At 34.7% G+C, this 19,659-nt stretch overlaps 2 protein-coding genes and 1 non-coding gene across 3 annotated transcripts; 1 reads left to right on the forward strand and 2 right to left on the reverse strand.

The window, feature by feature from the left end:
* Nucleotides 1–1,630: 1,630 nt before the first annotated feature.
* LOC132048657 (NADPH-dependent aldo-keto reductase, chloroplastic-like) lies at nt 1,631–10,969 on the forward strand. The gene is made up of 10 exons (XM_059439357.1): nt 1,631–1,871; nt 3,218–3,268; nt 3,879–3,955; nt 4,423–4,510; nt 4,710–4,985; nt 5,147–5,446; nt 6,088–6,142; nt 8,306–8,345; nt 8,719–8,800; nt 10,610–10,969. Exons 1-10 carry the CDS (start codon nt 1,752–1,754, stop codon nt 10,967–10,969), a joined length of 1,449 nt encoding a protein of 482 aa, XP_059295340.1. The 5' UTR covers nt 1,631–1,751.
* Nucleotides 10,970–12,199: 1,230 nt separating this feature from the next.
* Nucleotides 12,200–16,243, reverse strand: LOC132049578 (PRA1 family protein A1-like). Its single transcript, XM_059440443.1, has 7 exons — nt 15,947–16,243; nt 15,131–15,171; nt 14,957–15,035; nt 13,053–13,139; nt 12,886–12,974; nt 12,690–12,761; nt 12,200–12,611 (listed from the first exon to the last, which is right to left on the reverse strand). The coding sequence occupies exons 1-7, from the start codon at nt 16,102–16,104 to the stop codon at nt 12,508–12,510; spliced, it is 630 nt and encodes a 209-aa protein (XP_059296426.1). The 5' UTR covers nt 16,105–16,243; the 3' UTR covers nt 12,200–12,507.
* Nucleotides 16,244–16,267: 24 nt separating this feature from the next.
* TRNAV-CAC (transfer RNA valine (anticodon CAC)) lies at nt 16,268–16,341 on the reverse strand. Its single transcript has one exon. It is a non-coding gene; the product is annotated as a tRNA-Val (tRNA).
* Between the last annotated feature and the right edge of the window lie 3,318 nt (nt 16,342–19,659).

Genomic DNA, 19,659 nt, shown 5'->3' on the forward strand with positions numbered 1-19,659 from the left:
TATCTATAAACACAACCAAACAATGAAACAGATTTCTTTAAATAAAATACTTTCTATTAAAGGTATTTTTCTTGGAAACCTGACACAATTCTCCCTCGTCCAAAATTTTTAAGTTATCGTGGCTTACTGTCACTCGGTTGACAGCATGTGTTTGCTATTACTTCACATTTCACTTTCCACTCTCTTTCTTCTCTAGTTCTTTTTGCCTTTTTGGGAATTGTCTCCTTCTCGTTGACTCCTAAGTCGTAAGCTTAATGTTCTTTGAAGAGTTTGTCAATGGCGGAAAGTATATATATACAATACTTTGAATTGAATACTGGTGCTAAGATTCCATCACTGGGTTTAGGTACGTGGCAATCTGATCCTGGTGTTGTTGGCCAAGCTGTTGAGACTGCTATCAAGGTTCTTTCTCTCTGCTATTCAGTTCATTAGTTTGTATCAGTTTTTGATACTCGTTCCGTCCGATTGTAACCGCAGTTTTAGCTCTTTTTACGTCCACCAAGTAAAACAATAAATACATCTATAATTTACTTAGTTACCCACATTTATTACGTGGATGTTTTTTTCAGAATTGCTCAATATAGAAAATATTGAAAATAATTACTCTTCCGTCCTAATTTATATGACTCTTTCATTTTTAAAGCAGATTTAACAAAAAAAGAAAAAGAGTTAAGGATCCAAATACTTTTTTTAGCATAAGTTTTCAACGTAAAGGGCCAAGGGTCAAAACACTTATTGTTAAATAACTTAAAAGATCGTTATATTCTTTTAAGTTAAAAATAAATGAGTTCATTAGCGGATTAAGAAATTGGGTTATAATTATAATTTAAAGTCTTAATAAATTGTACACATTTTAAAAAGATTTATTCCTTCATAATTAGCCTAATTATAAAACTAATTCATTAATTGAATTAAATATATAATTGAAATGCTAAAAAAAAATTTCAAAAGTAAACACCCTCCTAAAGCTCGTTTTCCAAAGAAAAGATACTTCCTCTTTTAATTAATTGGCCGTCAATAAGCTTCTTTCTACCTTTATACATGTAAATCCTTAAACACATTTTCCAAAAAAAAGAATACAATTTTAGCCATAAAATATTAAATTCGTAGGTCAACCGCATTGTGTGGATTTTTAATATCCAGTGTCTAATACCTTCTTCAGAAAATCACCTGAACCTTCACCCTTTTCTCTTGTACTAAAAAAGGTTTTAAAAAAATACCTTTAAACTTGGTTTCCTAATTTCCATACAATGAATTAGGAGGCGAATTTGTTTGTTCACGATAGAGAGCCAAAGTTATGTGAAAATTGAACCGTAACACCACAAAAAAATGTGGTGCTCTTCCCTTAACTAGAGGTCTCGGATTCGAGCCGTGGATATGAAAAAATCCGTGGTAAGGAGCATTTCCTCCCGTAAAATGAGTTATACCCGACGCAAATCCAAATATAGTCGGACTTCAATACAGTTACCAAACATCGGATGCAAAATAACATGCAACCAAACAATGAAAAAGATTTCTGTAAATAAAATACTTCTAATTGAGCAAAATTCTTATAACCTGACACGATTCTCCCTAATCCAAATTTTTAAAAACTATCGTGGCTTACTGTCACTCAGTTGACACCATGTGTTTGCTAATAATTCACATTTCACTTTCCACTCTCTTTCTTCTTTAGTTCTTTTTTGGAATTGTCTCCTTCTCGTTGACTCCAAATTAGTCTTAAGCTTAATTTGTTTTGAAGAGTGTGCCAAATGGCTGAAAGTGTACAATACTTTGAATTGAATACTGGAGCCAAGATTCCGTCAGTGGGTTTAGGTACGGGGGGGTCTGATCCTGGTCTCGTTGGCCAAGCTGTTGAGACTGCCATCAAGGTTCTGTTGATTAGTTTGTTTCAGTTTTTTTAATACTCCTTAACGGTTGCTTTAGCTCTTTTTACGTCCAGGAAAACAATAAATACATGTATATTTTACTTAGTTAACCGCGTTATGTTTTTTCAGAATTGAACAATATTCAAAATAACTACTCCTCCGTCCCAATTTATACAACACTTTTACCTTTTAAATCAGTCCCAAAAAGAATGATACATTTATATATTTAGTAATAATTTAACTCTAAAATTTCTGTTTTGCCCTTAATGAAATGGTTTTTGTCCACAAAAATTTCTTTGACTTGTTTCAAACCACAAGATTCAAAAGTCTTTTTTTCTTAAACTTCGTGCCCAGTAAAATACCCTCGGATAAATTGAGACGGAGGGAGTACTTATTTAATGTTATAGATAATTATTTTGGGACAATTTTTTTGAGCTAAAGCGATAGTTAAAATTTGGACGGAGGGAGTAATTTACCTTTATTAAACCAGTAATTACTGTGAGAATGTGCACTCATTGACTATGATTTGTGACATGAGTGAACGTGAAGATAATTGCCGTGTATTTATTCGATTGAAATATGGGGTGCGGATAAGTTTTTAGCCTTGAAGCCAACTTTAATTTACTAAATTCTTGTGAATACATATTAATTAAAGTTTATGTAAAACACGTCAATGCACCTTTCCCCCGAGCTACAATAGACGTTACGCCAGAGGCTTATCTAGGATTTAAATGTTATTGGTTCATATTCGTAATTCTACCACCTCCATCAAATTTACTGGGTTCAAAATTTATGCGCCCCTGAGTTATGGGTTTGGCAGAACCTGGCAATTTTAGCTCAGACTATGTATTTGTATAAAGAAATTCAGTTAATACATATAAATAAAGTATCCTGAACCCATTAAGCAAATAGAGTTTTGGTTCAAAGCCCATAAATTTAAAATCTTGGATATGCCTCTTGTGTGAGTAAGTATTTTTCTGCGGCGACTAGCTGCCAATGTCAATGGTACCACATTAAAATGCAGGATTCATTTTGGACAGATGTATTTGGGATCACAGATTCAACTGTAAAAATTATCTTTGTCACATAAATATATGATTAGACTCTGGTATAACGTCCGCAATGTGGAAAAAAGTGAAGAAATGTGTCCCACATTTGGTACTAACATACTTGTAACGGATCAATTTAGAAAGTCGCCCGCTTTTGAAGTGTCACTTGCAATTACTACATTGACAGCATTGTGGTTAGCAAGGGATGATTGTCTAGTGCAAGAAAATTAGAGCAGTGTCATATTTGGTATTTCGCGCAATTTTTCGGAGTTAGTTATTCACTTCTCATTTATACTACAGGTTGGATACCGTCATATTGATTGTGCTCAAGTTTATGGCAATGAAAAGGAGGTAATTTAAGTTAATGATTAAGCAAATATAGGCTTTTCATAGATGAATGTCTCTTGCATTACACATGTTATCACAAATGGACACAATATAAAGTGCTTTATTGAGATTTCTGTTTTTTTCCAAAGACATTTTTAAGTTGTCACTTACGCTTCACATATCTTTTCACATGTTCCTCAAATGCTGGTGCTGTGGTGCAGGGTGAAAACATATTTGGGTTTTATCTTGGATCTCAGATATGAGCACACAAAATAATCTGAAAAGCCATAATGAGCTTTGAGAAAGATGGCATTTTAATTGTCCTGTTGGCTTCGTTACTAATAGACATGCCACTTTTTTGCAAATTCTCTAGCATTAGGTTATTCCTGTCAAAAGTGGATTTAACATCTTAACCTTACAAGCTTTGAACTCCTCTTTATGCCATGTCTATTGTTTTAGCTGGAGATTTGTTTTTCAAAACATGTGCTGGACTAATAATTTATTGTTGTTTGCTTAAAACTATGATTTATTTCTATAGAATGTATAACATGATCAATGTTTGTGTTCCTCTTTTCTGCATTAATCTGTAACCAGAAGTATTACCTCTACTGACTTTTTTTTTCCATTTAATTAGATTGGCGAAGTTCTGAAGAGGCTTTTCAATGATGGTGTTGTCAAGAGGGAAGATCTCTTTATTACATCCAAACTCTGGTAATCAAGAGTCAAACAAATTAATAAAAAACATATTTTTCTTCGTTTCTCACCCTAAATATAACAGAACACATTTCTGTCCTTTTGGAAGTCAACTTATTCAATGTTTGTGGTCTCATCAGTTATCAACCATCCTTTTTTGATTTAGCGTTGTTGAGTTCTCTCTCTTTGTCTCTCTATCTCTTTTGAGTTGTGGGATGTAATGGTGCTTTTGATGTATGCTTTAGCTTCCTAATATTAGACAATGAAACAACTACTCTAAGCTGCCTTTAGTAATAGGATCTTTTAATTCCTTCCATTTATATGCATCAAGTGTCCTTTTTTAGTTTTATGTCAAACGCGTGTCATAGTTGATTCAGATGACATGCATTCAAGCAATTGCATTGTTGTTCACTGGTTCTTTTCCATTAACTTCTGTCCTTTGGGTTTAAAGATATTCATAGATTGTAATATATGAACTTGTGTAGGTGCACTGATCATGCACCTGAAGATGTACCGGTGGCATTTACGAAAACTCTAGATGATCTGCAACTCGACTACATTGATTTGTACCTCGTGAGTACTGCTTAACAGAAGCTTTTCATATGTGATGCTGACTAGATGTTTCCCTTTCGGTTGACTATCTTTTAGAAGCATCTGCTGCTATGCCTGTGTCTTATAAAAGAATTCTCTTAAAAAGGGGATCAAATGAGTTGTTAAACTTCTGAGTGGCTTGCATTTTCATTTTCCTATTTGGTTTTATCTTTTTTTGAAGATTCACTGGCCTATCCGGATGAAGAATGCTGCCGATCACTTTAAACCTGAAAATCTGTTTCCAGCAGATATACCAAGCACATGGCAAGCAATGGAGAAACTTTATGATTCGAGGAAGGCTAGAGCTATTGGGGTTAGCAATTTCTCTACTAAAAAACTCGGATATCTTCTCGAAACAGCTCGTATTCCTCCCGCTGTTAACCAAGTGGAGTGTCATCCTACATGTCAGCGGACAAAATTAAAGGAATTATGCCAATCCAGGGGAGTGCACCTCTCTGTAAGCTCACTATCCAAAAGCAGTTTTCACATTTGCATATATTTTAGTCTATTTCTACTCGGAATTGGTTGATTTATTACTATTAATCAGTTTCATGAATAGACTGTCGATCGCTTTCTTTTATTTCGGTCTTTTAATATGTTTATTTTTATTTCTTTCAGGGCTATTCACCGCTCGGTTCTCCTGGTTTAGTATTCCTTAAGGGTGATGAGGTCCTGAAGCAGCCTGTTGTTGTCTCAGTTGCTGAGAAATTGGGAAAGACTCCGGCTCAGGTTTGTCTTCGTTGGGGTGTGCAGATGGGTCATAGTGTACTTCCTAAAAGCACACATGAATCAAGGATCAAAGAGAATTTTGATATTTTTGACTGGTCCATACCTGATGACTTGTTCACCGAGTTCTCTGAAATTCAGCAGGCAAGTTGTTTATGCTTTCCTTCTTATTCAATACCTGTTGGACTGCCGGTTCTTTTGATATGATGAAGATTGAAATTTTAAAGTCATCCCTTACCTTTTTATCCTATTCCGGCATGAAAATTCACATGGAACAAAAAAGTTGGCTATATACCATCTCAGGCGATAGCATTCCTTGTTCCAGGGGAGAAAAGGAAGGAAGGAAAGAAAGAAAAAGAAACAAAAACTACATTCTTGCATTTGTTAGAAGAGTGTCTTATTTGTGGTTCAGCTAGCGATAGACAAACTATGAATGCATGCCTATATGTGTGAACTAGATGGTAATTCGATTAGCCGGTAAAAGCTAGGATTTTGAGTTTATGGGTTCTAGATTTTAGAAAAGTCAGCTTACTGGATTCTGAATATCACGTAGATTTAAAAAAAAAAAAAAAAACAAATACATAGTTTGGCCAAAGCTACTGACATCTGCCGAATCCGTAAGCAGAGCTGTAGCTCCGCCCCTTCTAGTACACAACCTTTCCACTCCCCAGACCAAAAAGAAATGCATCATCATTGCCCCTAACTCCTTTATAATATCTTTGCTAACACATTGAATTATACTTTGATGGTATATTTTAACAGATACGTTCTTCATCAAGAACTTTGCTGGATATATTTTAACCGGTTCTCGTTGTTATTTTTGCATTCTGCAGGCCAGCCTGTTTAGAGTCACTCCATTTGCGAAAACTCTTGCAGAGATATTGGATGGTGAGTTTTAGAGTTACAGATAAAATTTAGGAGAATGGCCAATGTGAATCCATTTCATCTCCTAGATGCAGGTTTCATGTACACTACTGTTGGTCCATTTTACGTTGGAGAATCTATAGTTGATTATATTTTTCATGTCCCTTCGAGGACATCCGATAAAAAAAAAATTATATTTTTCATCCGATATGTTCTGTGATCATATTTAGGGACCAATTTCAACTTTACATTGTAGTAGCATACCATGTTTGCACTTTGAGTAGCAAAATGAAAATATCCTATTGTTGTATCACTACTTTTATTTCTGTGGAAGAAGTTAGTTTTTGTGCATTACAAGTAAATAGGCAAGTCATGGTCTTCCCAGGATATGGTGAAACTGGGGTAAATTTCATAAATGGTAATATAGCTATTTTTGCACTAAAGTTATACAATTTTGTTTTGTCACTTAAGAGTTGCAACACTACAACCTACAACCTTGGTAACCAAATGACCATAATAACTGGAAAATGTTAACTTTCGTGGCCTTTTTCAGTTGAGTGACTACAAGTTTCTGCAAACGAAAATTAATTTTCCATTTTTGCCTCTCTCTATCAGGAAATACCCCTGATATCAGGTCACCTCGCCAAAAATGCACATCCCAATCAATGTTCAGAATTTCACCATAAAAAGGCATGCCCAAAGGTTTATTTTACATAGCTCCACTAAAAAAATAAAAATAAAAACATACCTTCACTTTCTTTTCAACTTTCACATCAAAATAAAATGGCCAAACTATTGTTCCCTTCATCATCTCTGATTTTTCTCATTATGTGTTACAAAGCTAGCCACAAGCCAATCCCCTTCAGTGTCAAACTTTTGTCATAATAGACCAATCAAAGACCCAAAGTTTTGCATAAAGGTTCTTGAATCAGATCCTCATTCTAAGACAGCAAAAAATGCTCATGCTCATGATCTTGAAGGATCAACAATTGATTTGGGATCAAATTATGCCCACTCTTGCTAAGTGAAAAAGATCCAAATATTAGAGCTCCTTTGGGCTCTTGTGCTTCAGCATATAATTTACTAAATTTGGATTTTTGTAGCATTAGAGTAGCTTTTCAATCTGGAAGATATATAGGTCAACAAGGAGCAGATGCTAGGCTTGCTGTTTCAAAGTGTAACATAGCCAGATAGCCTTTAATGAGAAGAAATAGACAAGTCCTCTTGCAGTTGAAAATAATAATTTGTTTAATTTCATTCAGATTATCCTTACTAATGCTATTTCTATGTAACCTTTTTTATTACGTGAATATGATATTATGATTGAGAAGTTTTTGCTTTTATATATTTCGGAGTTTAAAGCGGGGAATTTCACTAGAAATGTCCCATATGTCAAATGATTCATAAATAATATTTATGATGGTATTTAAAGGAAAAAAATTTATCCATTCAAGCTATTAAACCAGCACAATATAGAAAAGAGTACCGAGGGTTAAAGCATAATGGAAATAGTAATGAGAGTTCTTTTCATTTATTTCCCCATGTTCAGTATTCACTTTGGAGTTTCAACTAATTTATGTTCAAACCCGTATAAGGCCCTGTTAAAGCTAGTTAATGATTGAAGCAAGCTAAATTGGTGTGAATGAGAAATGGAGGGAAAAAATGGTGGAAGGAAAATGAAGTTTAAAGCAAAGTTCCTTTGAAAAGGAGTTTTGTACCACATTGGTGGTAGAAAGAGAAAGTTATGTGCTTATATTAGAAAACACTTCTTTTAGCTCTTAAAGGGTTGATAAGAGGAAGTCCTCTCGCGCTATCGTCGTTGCTTGGCTTCGGATTTTGAAAATATTAATTAAATTTTGCGGAATAAAAATAAAAACTCCAACATTCTTATTTTTTTGGAAAAGGCAAGGCCTTTCCGAACAGTCACCAACCTGTTCTGAACAAGTATATTCGCGGCTATATAAACTGAAATTGCCATTTTCGCGGCTATATAAACTGAAATTGCCTTATTTTTCCAATACCCAAAATCAAAACTAAGTCTCTGATTGATTGATAATCTTTTTAGACCAAATTTATTTAAATTCAATTTTCATTTTCTGATATTATTTTTTTTATTCCCGCCGAAAATATTAATTAAATTCGCGGAATAAAAATAAAAACTCCAATGTTCTTATATTTTCGAAAAAGGCAAGGCCTTTCCGAACAGTCACCAACCTGTTCTGAACAGGTATATTCGCGGCTATATAAACTGAAATTGCCTCATTTTTCCAATACTGAAAATTTCAAAATCTTTTGTATTCTTGCATTCTGCATATTTCTCCAAAATCAAAACTGAGTCAGTGTGTGATTTGTTACCGTTCTTGAGTTCGACAAAGTCATTGGCGTTTGAGGTACCGCTACTCCTACGACAGGTATATCTGTTTTATCCTAGGAGGAAGTAATCCATAACCTCGGGTACAGTGAGGAGATTAAATTCCTTAAGGACACACAGTGAATTCTGTGGTCTCGGATATTTTTTTTGTTTCTGCGTATTTTCCAGTTTACACAATTTCTGTTTTTTCTGTTTCAGTTTTTGCTTTTCTGTTTCTGTTTTTCTGAAGTTTCTACGCGGAGTTTAATAACAGGCCCGAGGAAGCGCTCTCTAATTTTTTCCTTCATGAGGGCTCAAGTCAGGGATCTCTGGTTAAGGGTGAAGAAATCCTATCCATCCCAACATAATCCTTGGTAGTGGAGTAATGGAAGTCTTGATTACTATGAAAGAAAATTAGTGAGTAAAAATGGCCATCCACATAACTTTCATGACACTAAATTGTTCTCTGATTTTTGTAAGCAAGTGCATACCAAGAAGAAAGAATCTCTTTCAAGTGCGTTAGTGATTAAACAACATATCCTATGTAATCCTACAAGTGGGGTCTTGAGAGGGTTAGATATACCCAGATCTTATTTCTACCTTTGCGAGGTAAAGATGTTTCTGATAGACCCCCGGCTCAAAAGAAGTGAAGTCAAAGCAGGATGAAAATAAACAATACATTGCACTCTAACACCACGTCAAAAGTCATCACATGACAAATAGCCAGAGACCAATACACAACTAGAGGTGGCAAATGAGCAGTAGGGTTAAATTTGAGCGGGTCAAAATGGATTAAGTAAATGAACAGGTCATAATCCAACCAGTACAAAATTTACTTGGGTCAATACGGGTTGGGTCAATATGTGTAAAATAACAGGTCAAAACCCAACCCGCCCAATATAACCCAAACTGACCAAATTATAATTTGTATAGTACTGACTACTGAGTACTGATGTGATACGGTGAAGGTCTTGTAAGTTAAATCCCAAATTTATGAAAAAACAAATTCAAGTATGAAAGCTCCATCTTCAACTCAAAAAGCACCATTAATTGATGCCGAAATTGAATATTACATCATAAATTGATTTCTGGTTATTTGAACGTATAATAATTGGATAAGTAATTTATAACTAACCAATTTACCAAAAACTGTGTTGGAGCACATTTAGAAACTGAGACTTAACAACAATAAAATGTTAGAATTTTAAAAAAAAAGAGTAACGTGTAAAGGGCCTTCGTAAAATTGTTATTATAAAAATGGACTCACTTGCAAAGAGCTTAAAAAGTACAATGTACTGACAAAGAATAAAGAAACAATTACAGAACAATACGTTTTCGAGTTATAATGACATATTTTGTAGTATAAGAAAATATTAATTTATCAGGATATTTAAGGAAATTGTTGTTCAAATGGATATTGCTTTCTCATATAGGAACAATAAGCAAAGGAAACACGTATAATTCCAGATTGAAGCTAAAATATTTAGGCTTCACGGGTTGATAACTAATCCGTTGAGCAGCCCAAACTGACCCGCCCAAAAGATGGGTTGTTTCGTGTTCAACCTGTTGGGTCAACTCAACAAATGGGTCATGACCCAACCCGTAAAAACACCGGACGGATTGGGTGGGTTTGTGTTGATTTTGCCACCCCTTAACACAAGTCTATAAGCATCCACTTTTTCAAGAAAATAAGCAATTTTTTTTGAAAATATCTGTAATTTGGAGCTATTAGTTTAATGATTTACTGTCAAAAACTGCAATGTAATATATGTAGATTTTGCAATATGATCACAATGCTTTATTGATCTTGATCATCTTGGCCGAAGATAATGAGAAATCTAGGGCGGATTTTAGCAATACATAATCAAGTAAATACTTCATTTGTATTGGATCACCTTGCTATAAATGCATCCCAATCAAGTTAACAGAATTCACTATAAAAAGACATGGTCAAAGGCTTATTTTATATCACTTTCACATCAAAAGAAAATGGCCAACCTATTGTTCATTTTTCTCATTTTCTTGTGTTACAAACCTAGCCACAAGCCAATCTCCCTTAGTGTCAAACTTTTGTAACAATGGAGTCAAAGACCCAAACTTTTGCTTAAAGGTTCTTGGATCAGATCCTCGTTCTAACGCAGCAAAAAAATGCTCATGATCTTGAAGGATTAACAATTGATTTGGGATCAAATATGGCCAAAACAGTAACTAATAAGTGTTCAGCACTGTTGCGAAGTGAAAAGGATCCAAATATTAAAGCTGCTTTGGGCTCTTGTACTGGAGCACATGGTTTGCTAAATTTGGATTTTGATAGCATAAGAGAAGCTGTTCAATCTGGAGGAAATATAGATAAACAAGGAGCAGATGCTAGAGTAGCTGTTTTAAAGTGCAACCATGACTTTGATGACAAGAAATTGACATCCCCTCTTGCAGATGACAATAATAATTTGTTGAATTTCATTCAGATTATCCTTGCCAATGCTGTGAATGGACATGATTAAGTTTTTACTTCATTATATTTCGAAGTTTAAAGTGCGGAATTTCACTAGAAATGTCTCATATGTAATATGATTCATCAAAATGTAACCCTCGCTAAGCATAATCTACCATATATAACTTTCATGACACCAAAATGTTTTCCGATTTTCCTAAGCAAGTACATGTAAATTCTTGCACCAGCCAATGGAATGAAACCAAGAAGAGCGCCCCCCACCCCCACCCCCACAACCCAAAAAGAAACTAAGAATCTCTTTCAAGATGCAGTGTTTTCAACTTGAATCTGGAAAGGCAGCTCTTCATAACAAGTTTGCAAGTGATATAAACTGAAGAAGCCCCCATAATTCACAAAGCAACCTGAGAAAGCTACTGTACAAAAGACAGAATCTATGCATATGCATATACAAATCCAAAAGCCTCTGATATGTATATAAATTGCAGAAATCAGTACACCAGAGGTAAGAACCTAACAAAGGAAACTAATACACTGCAATGCTAAACAAATTAGTTGCATTTCTACAACAAAAGTGGTACACCGGGTAAAAGAGCTATATGACACTCGAAGTAACAAGGCATAGTGCAAGCATAAAATCCATAGGAAGCCAAATCATATTTATATTCGTAAATAGGTGATAAGATGCCATCAGCATACAACTGAGATATCAGTCTCCACACTCAAGATATGAGAATTCTATATTCTGTTCCTATGTTCAGATAATTAAGTACGACTATTGAGCATCCTTCCTTTTGGTCCTTCTATCTTTTCATCGAACATTACAGATGGGTTTCATTTTATGCTAGTCACAAGCTTAATGAGTAGTTTTTTCACCATATAGTTCCTAAAGCCCAAAAGGTTTAATATAGTACAACTGAAAACATTCCTTAAATAAAGTTCCTACTGACCCTAGATCCAAGTCTTCTCTTAGCTTTTATATAACCTAAGTGTTTTATAATGCTCAAGTTGAGTCAATCCCAACCTCAAGGTTTCATAAGCCGAGAAACAGGCATACCATCTCTTCTTCAATAATTTTTCTAACAAGTATAAGAAATTGCATCAGTGAATACAGAGGGATACTGCCTCCGCTATAGAATATGCACCAGCTAATTAGAACTAAAAAAAAATGTACAACAGTACCAGCTACTTGAAGCTTCACTAGAACAGGCAAAACCAATGCCTTGTAGTTCATATGATCTTAGCAGCTTAATTCTGAACTTACACTACATAGATCAATCCGTTTGGCTATCAGGTTAACATTCATTAGTTTTTTTAATCAAGTTGGTAAGCATTTCAGTATTTCCATACCAAACTGGAGAGAGATGAGATATCTCGAAAATACAGGATCGAACACTATTTTCCATTTCTTTGGAGAAAGGTAAAGAGACTTAATCTAGCAAGCATGTAAAATGCCGAACACACATATTTGTCACTATTTCAAGACTGATTAGACCATGTTAATTTACAGATAAGCCAAAGAAAAATATAATGAACGAATCAGCACATCTAATGGCAGATCATGGTAGAGAAACTGGAACTTCACTGAAGCTACAGCTCACTATAGTTGCGCCAGACAGCTCGGAATTCTTCACGGAATGTATTGAGGCGAGCCTTCAGATTAGGACTCCTGAAGCTTGCATGAGCAAGCGTGGCTGAAGAGAGAGAGAGAGTTTTATTCAATCATAGCATAGAATTTGAACAGAATTTACAATTAGAAAGAGAGAACTCACCTAGAAGGCCTATACCAAAAGCCCAAAAGACGGTTAAGAGGCCACAGGAAACAAACCAGAGGAAGAAACTCACTGCATAATTTATCAACAATGAACAAGCAGAATTTCATAATTACAACTCCCAAAATTCAACAGGAAAGAAAAAGAAGAGAAAGGAAGATAGAAAGCGTAAAAAGAGAATAAACGCTTCCAGTACCTATAGAAAATACAAAGACAAAAATCCAACGAGGCCTTCCACAAATGAATATTGCTCTTTTAGTGGATGGACGCCCTCGAATAACCGGCCTGAACATTATCAAATATATGTCAGCAGCGATACAGCCTCAGTGTCCTTTAAGAATTCAAATGTACATGCGTACTCACGTGAGTGCAGGCCTCATTTTTGCAGCTAAATGAGGTGAAAACTGTCTGACAGTTCTTGTCACCTTTTCACTGAAGGTACCTGCAAAACTGCGGGAACAACCCTTGGCATAAAAGGAATAAAGTATGAAAGCCATTATCAAAATTTGATTCTTTAATGGAAAATTTTGTTTTTACTTATTAAAGATAATATATTAATATATTCAAGTATATCAAGAATGTGCTATGAAGTATTTACAGGAAAAATGTCATACGCATTATGTAATGAACTCAAAAAGTCTATCATGGCCTATGTGTCATATGTAATAGCCATGTTATACCACGAAAACAGTTCAGAGATACATCTGTACTTACACTTTGTTTGGATGTTCGTTACATATTGTTCATAATGTATCGTATTATATCATATTGTGTTGTACTATATAGTACTGTATTGTTTTGATGAATACAACATTTGGATAGATTGTATCGCTTCCCGTCGTTACATAATGTTAGACATCAACAATTTAAAGGATAAATTTTACAAGAAAAGTAGGGTATGGTGTAGAACTATCATAAATAGGTAGGATAAAGGATAAAAAATGATTATTAGACAATAAGTAAAGACAAAATGAGAAAAATAAATAAGGTAACGATGCGATAACACCAAATCGGTCGTTACTAGAATTGGGACTTTTCGTCATTATGTAACGATGGATTTAACGATACGATACAATAAAATTAAAGTAACAATTAAAACAAACATTGTATTTAAACTAACAACACAATACAATACAATACAATACAATACAATACAATATAATATAAGAGGTAACAACCATCCAAACAAGCTGAATGTTAGGTGGAAAAAATTGTTTCACATGCATCGCTGAACAAACAGATACTTAACCAACAGAGAGTAAAACAGACAGTTGAGAGTTATTCTTCTAACTATTCATGCATCACCAGAAAAACTGAAACGTCAAAGCTAACACACTTTTCCTTCTTGTCCAGCCTAATATGAAGCGCAAAAAAAAAATTATTGAACATGAAAAAACTTTCAAGGAATCCAAGTGACTTGCGTCATTTTCTCTCCATACGGAGGGCAGGGTACGCTAACGGGTAACAAATGAAAAATTGCATTTAGTTCACTATTGCATCCCTGCAACAGCAGGATTTATTTTCTCGTAATCATAACCAAGAGACATCCTGTTAAACATACTGCAGTTTTAAAGCCAAATAAGTCTCCAAGAAAATAACTCACAGAAGGAAAACTAATATTTAACCCTTTGATAAATAGGAGAATTTGGAAATTGTGTCCAAAGAACAGAACTTATAAGTACATAAATGCATAGGTTTAGTTCAAATAAAAAAAATATAACCTGCACAAAAGCATAACAAAGAAGAGATGACCAAGAAGGAGAGAGCTGTCAAAGGTTTTTTCCTCACAGTCAAGATGATCCAGGTCCCATGTGTTAACAAAAGTTTAGAAATCATTTCATTGTTTTGCACGACAAAACCAAGGTATTCCTTTATTGGGAAAAGGTCCAAATTTGCCCCTCGCCTATTGGCTTTCCTTAACTTTGCCCACCGATAGAAGTTGGTCACTGAAATACCCTCGTCGTTACCCTATATTTATCATATTTGCCTTTGTTTGCTAACTAAGCTCTTAATCGACCATTTAGTCCATGCTGGCTCTCTTTAAAGTTGCCATGTTTGCAGACCCATGGAAAAAACTACCCCCTTTACCCATTTAACCATGCCCCCTCCTTCACTTTGTTTACTCTACCCATTTACCCCCTCTTCCTCATCTTCAACCTGTCAGAAAATCGAAAGGCAAGGCAAAATGTAGGCAAATGCTACGTAAACTAAAACTCTGATGGCACAGAAAAACCTCACCACGGATAAAACAGCAATAAATAGAATACCTGTCATTTAGAAAAGCAATATTAAGCGCTGTCAAAAGCGCAGCAACAATTGCAAGTGGCCTCCTTAGAAACCCCAATGCTGCAATACAAAATGCACATAAATGTACTTGTGAGTTCCAAATAAACACTGTATCGCTAGAAAATCATATATATAACTCAATAAATTTTCCTTACCAAGAATAGCCACAATCATAATAAAGTAATTCGTCCTGTAACTGCAAAAAGAATAAGAACATTTTGAAAAGCAATTCAGAAAAACCTGACTCCCTAAAGCTTCTTATCAAAAATATAAAGACTTTCATCCATTAAATTTGCAGTTTTTCAACATGCATGCGAAACCTGTTACTTCTATTTCGCGCATTCAAAATTTAAGGGAAAATCACACTCTGTCTATTTTTGAAAATATTTACACTACGTAGCCCATACTTTGAGTTTGTTACCCAATTATTTGTGTATAAACAACTCTTATACACTATTATACAAGGTTGATACATTATGTATAATGCTTTCCCCCAGGTATAATGTTGTACTCTCTCCGTCCATTTTTAGTTGTCATGTATTGACTTGACACACCTAATTATTACTAGTTCATCTAATAGAATGATGATTTTACTATATCATCCCTATTTATTACCAAGTCATCTAATGGTTAAAATCAATCAATATACTTTAAAAGTCGTGCAGCCACTAACAATTCTTGAAGTTTTCAACTCAATAACTAATAATAAGGGTAAAATAGGTATGAACTGATAAATGCTTTCCTGGACAAGTAAAAGTGGAAATCTAAATGGACGGAGGGGGTACAATATTGTATATTGGGCTATGTTACGTAATAATTTTCAAAAACTGTATATTTTTGAAAAAGTTCCCCAAAATTAATTGCTATAGAAAGAAATTCCATCAGCCTGGAAAAATTCTTCGTAAATTATTGCAAGGTGATTAAAGTTTGTTTAAAAGGTAAATTGGAGAGTGAAATTAAGAAAAACGTACTAGTAGAGATTACACTTGAGGCGACTGTTCCATTTTGAATAAGATCTTGGGAAAGTAAACCTAGAGAAAAACTCAGAAAGTGGACGTGGTGGAGATGACCATTCTACTTCTCGTAGAGCCTCAATTAGATCCTCTGTACTCACATTTCCCCAATCCATATTAGGCGAAACCCTAGAATTGAAGTTTGGAAGCTTCTGGAAATTCCAGTGGTTCGAATCTTTTTGAGGGTGGTGACAACGAGGTTGTACGTCAAGTGGAATGATTGAGAGGAAAGTAAAAAGTGTATGGTGTGATTTTGGGTAACAAGGAAAAAAAACAAAATGTCTGAGCCCGGATTCGAACCGGGGACCTCTAGTGTGTGAGACTAGCGTGATAACCGACTACACCACCCAGACACGTTTGCTGAGTGATCTCCGGTTTATTCTCATTATTTAAATATCAGATTTTTTTATTCCTTTCAACTCCATCCGAACAATGTATTACAAACAACAACAACAACAAACCCAGTATGATCGCACAAGCGTACCGAGTAGAGGACAGACGTGTATCTTACTTTTTATTTTTGTGGGACGTGTCAAGCTCGACAGATCCGCTAAGAAAAAGCACTGCACAATAATATCAAAAAGAGATAGCAAAATAACAAAATACAAAAAAAAAATATGGCAACAGATAGTAATGCACATTTAGGAATAAGAGACTGCAGGATACTGATATATTACTAGTAAAAGGAAAAGAGGAGAGGAGGAGACCCGCCCCCTCTCTCCCCACACAGAAGTCAACAACACTTAGCTACATTCTACTCCTAATCTTGGACCTCTATACCTTCCTATTCGGGGTCATGTCCCGCACCAGCCAGTTTCTCGTCGTCCCGTCTAATTACCTCCTCCCAGTTCGTCTTCGGCCTACCTCTATCTCTCCTATTTCCTGCTACCTCCAACCTCTTGCACTTCTTTACTGGTGCATCCTCACACCTCTTTTTTACATGCCCGAACCACCTAAGCCTCATTTCCCTCATCTTGTCTGCCACTGATGTCACTCCCACTTTGTTCCGTATAACTTCATTTCTAATCAAATCTCTCCGAGTATGCTCTCACATCCATCTAAGCATCCTCATCTCAACTCCTTTCATCTTCCTCGGGTGTGACATTTCGATCGACGACTCTTCCCAATACAACAATGCTGGTCTAACAATCACTCTGTAGAACTTTTCTTTAAGCCTTGGCGACGCCTTCTTAGCACACAAGACCACAGAGGCAAGCCTTTATTTCACCCACGCCACTCCAATGCAATGTGTGACATCGTCAATCTCCCCGTTTCGCTGTATTACGGACCCTAGATACTTGATATCAACAATGTATTATTTTATACAAAAGTTTCTACTTCAATTGTCTATCCCAACTCTTCTAACCAAACAACCCCTACACTCTTCATTATCATTGTGAATGTAGGGCAATTTTATATTATAGAAATTTTAAACTATGATTGACATGATAATAGTGCTCAATCGACTATTTGATATGAGCTAATTCAAAATGTGGGGATGGGGAACCTGTCGCACGTGTATACTAATTTAATTTCCAATCTATTCTGTTATAAACGTTAATTAATTTGTTGTGTATCCTGTTGAAGGAAATGTAATTCAAAATTGCTACAACAATTTAATTGTTGTAAAATTTATGTATTAGATTTTTTTAAGCATGTAAATTCAACTTCACCAAAAACTCTCTTCTTTCACTTTCAAATTCTCTACTCATTATACCACAACATATGTTCCTATAGTAGTTTGTTTTGAAAAGTGTTTATATTTTTTATTTAAAAATAACTTAGTTATGAATTTTTCATTTCATTCTTTAGATAATTTATAATCATAAAAATATTTATAACTGGGGCAAAGAAAATATTACTCCTATTTTATGGGTTAATTAGTCCCGGAAAATCACGTCAATAACGAATCTAAAAGGTTCAACTCAAGCAAGTATGTTGACCTCGCCCCCTGACGCACTACACTAAAAGCTTGTTTTGATGGTTGTTACCTATTGTATTGTGCTGTTAATGTAAATGTAAATATAATATTTTGTTTTGATTATTACTTTAATTTTATTATATCGTATCATTAAATTTATAGTGACATAACAATGAAAAGTTTCATTTTATGTAACATCGAATTGGTTTTATTGCGTCATTTCCTTAATTATTTTTTCTCATTTTATCTTTACTTATTATCTAATAATCATATTTTATCATTTTATGATAGCTATATATTGTACCTTATTTTTCTTATAGTTTAAACCTTCAAATTGTCGATGTCTAGCAATTATGTAACAAGGAACTAAAAATGTGGGCATAAATACCGAAAATCGAAAAACTGAACCGAAACTTTAACAAACCGAACCGAATCGAACTAGTTTGGTTCGGTGTTTGGTGTCCACCGTAAAAAAACCGAAACCGAAATAGCCGAACCGAAGTTTGATAAAACCGAACCGAAAAACCGAACGCGCACCGAAATTTAATACATTACCCAAAAAAAAGAAGGGAATTTTACATAAATGACTAACATTTAGGGGTTTTAAATTGGGCATAGCTACATTTTAGCTATTTACATTTCGTAGCTGTTAGTTTGCTACGCTAATCGTATTCGTAAATTGTATTCGTAAATCTGATTGTATTCGTAAATCCTGAGTCGCATTTCTCCCCTACGTATTCAAATCGTACGTATTCAACTAAAACATCAAAAACACAAAAATTTGCACTAAAAAAATTAACGAATACACTCAAAAATTACAAGAAATAAATTTCACTCTATTCATTTGTATACACTTCAAAATTCACCGTATTCATTTGTATACAAGAAATAAAATTAACGAATACACTCAAAATCGAATACAAGAAATAAAATTCCGTATTTGGTTGTTCCGTCCGTATCCGATCGCCTCCACCGTCGTCGTCATCAACATCGGATTGTATTCAAAAATAGTAATTTCGAAGCGGATCGTCGTGAGGAGAAGAGAGAGACGGTGAACAACAACCACCACCACAAACAACAACAACAACAACACCGTCACACCATCTTCTTTCTCCCTCCTTCACTCCACCACCATTACATCTCTATCTCTATACTATTTTTTCTCTCATCGCGCTCATCTTTCTTCTAAGTAAAGCTCCATTTCACCATAAAAATCCAAAATCACAACAACAACAACGCGGCCATCATTTTATTCTCCGTCCGGATACGGTTATTATGGGGATAATATTTTAACCTATTTGTACGTTTTAGTTATGGAGTGTAATTGATATACGCACTTTTGCGTGATGTAAATAAATTAAGAGTATACTTCGTATAAAAATAAGTCTAATGTTAGCTACACCACGTGATTTCAAAAAAAAAATTAAAATAGTCCGGACGCCCATTAAGTTTAAAGCTAAAAAAACCCAATTGTAATAAGTCCTCTTTTGCATTTTTGTATCCCTAATTTTCCACCAATTGAAAAATCATATATCCTTAACAAAGAAAGGTAACAGGATGTCTCTTTAGGATTAATGTATGTCCTTTATGTATTTTCTTAATTATTAACTTAGGTATATAACCCTAGTAATCCTATGTCATGATTATAGTTTTACGGTCTTTCGTGTATCTGTTTGTTTGATTTTGATTTGAATTTATCGCCTTTATGTTTTATTACTTTTGAGAATATGAATTAGTGTCGATAATCTCT

The sequence above is a fragment of the Lycium ferocissimum genome, chromosome 3 (assembly GCF_029784015.1).
Source record: "Lycium ferocissimum isolate CSIRO_LF1 chromosome 3, AGI_CSIRO_Lferr_CH_V1, whole genome shotgun sequence".
NCBI lineage: Eukaryota > Viridiplantae > Streptophyta > Magnoliopsida > Solanales > Solanaceae > Lycium > Lycium ferocissimum.

What these genes read in the sequence shown, in the direction of transcription:
- LOC132048657 (XM_059439357.1), top strand. Translation starts at nt 1,752, where the DNA reads ATGGCTGAAAGTGTACAATACTTTGAATTGAATACTGGAGCCAAGATT. An exon ending in ACTACATTGATTTGTACCTC is followed by an intron (nt 4,511 to 4,709) that starts GTGAGTACTGCT and finishes CTTTTTTTGAAG; the next exon opens with ATTCACTGGCCTATCCGGAT. An exon ending in CACCAACCTGTTCTGAACAG is followed by an intron (nt 8,346 to 8,718) that starts GTATATTCGCGG and finishes GTTTTTCTGAAG; the next exon opens with TTTCTACGCGGAGTTTAATA.
- LOC132049578 (XM_059440443.1), bottom strand. Translation starts at nt 16,104, where the DNA reads ATGGATTGGGGAAATGTGAGTACAGAGGATCTAATTGAGGCTCTACGA. An exon ending in TATGATTGTGGCTATTCTTG is followed by an intron (nt 15,036 to 15,130) that starts GTAAGGAAAATT and finishes TTTGTATTGCAG; the next exon opens with CATTGGGGTTTCTAAGGAGG. An exon ending in ATTGCTTTTCTAAATGACAG is followed by an intron (nt 13,140 to 14,956) that starts GTATTCTATTTA and finishes TTGTTCCCGCAG; the next exon opens with TTTTGCAGGTACCTTCAGTG.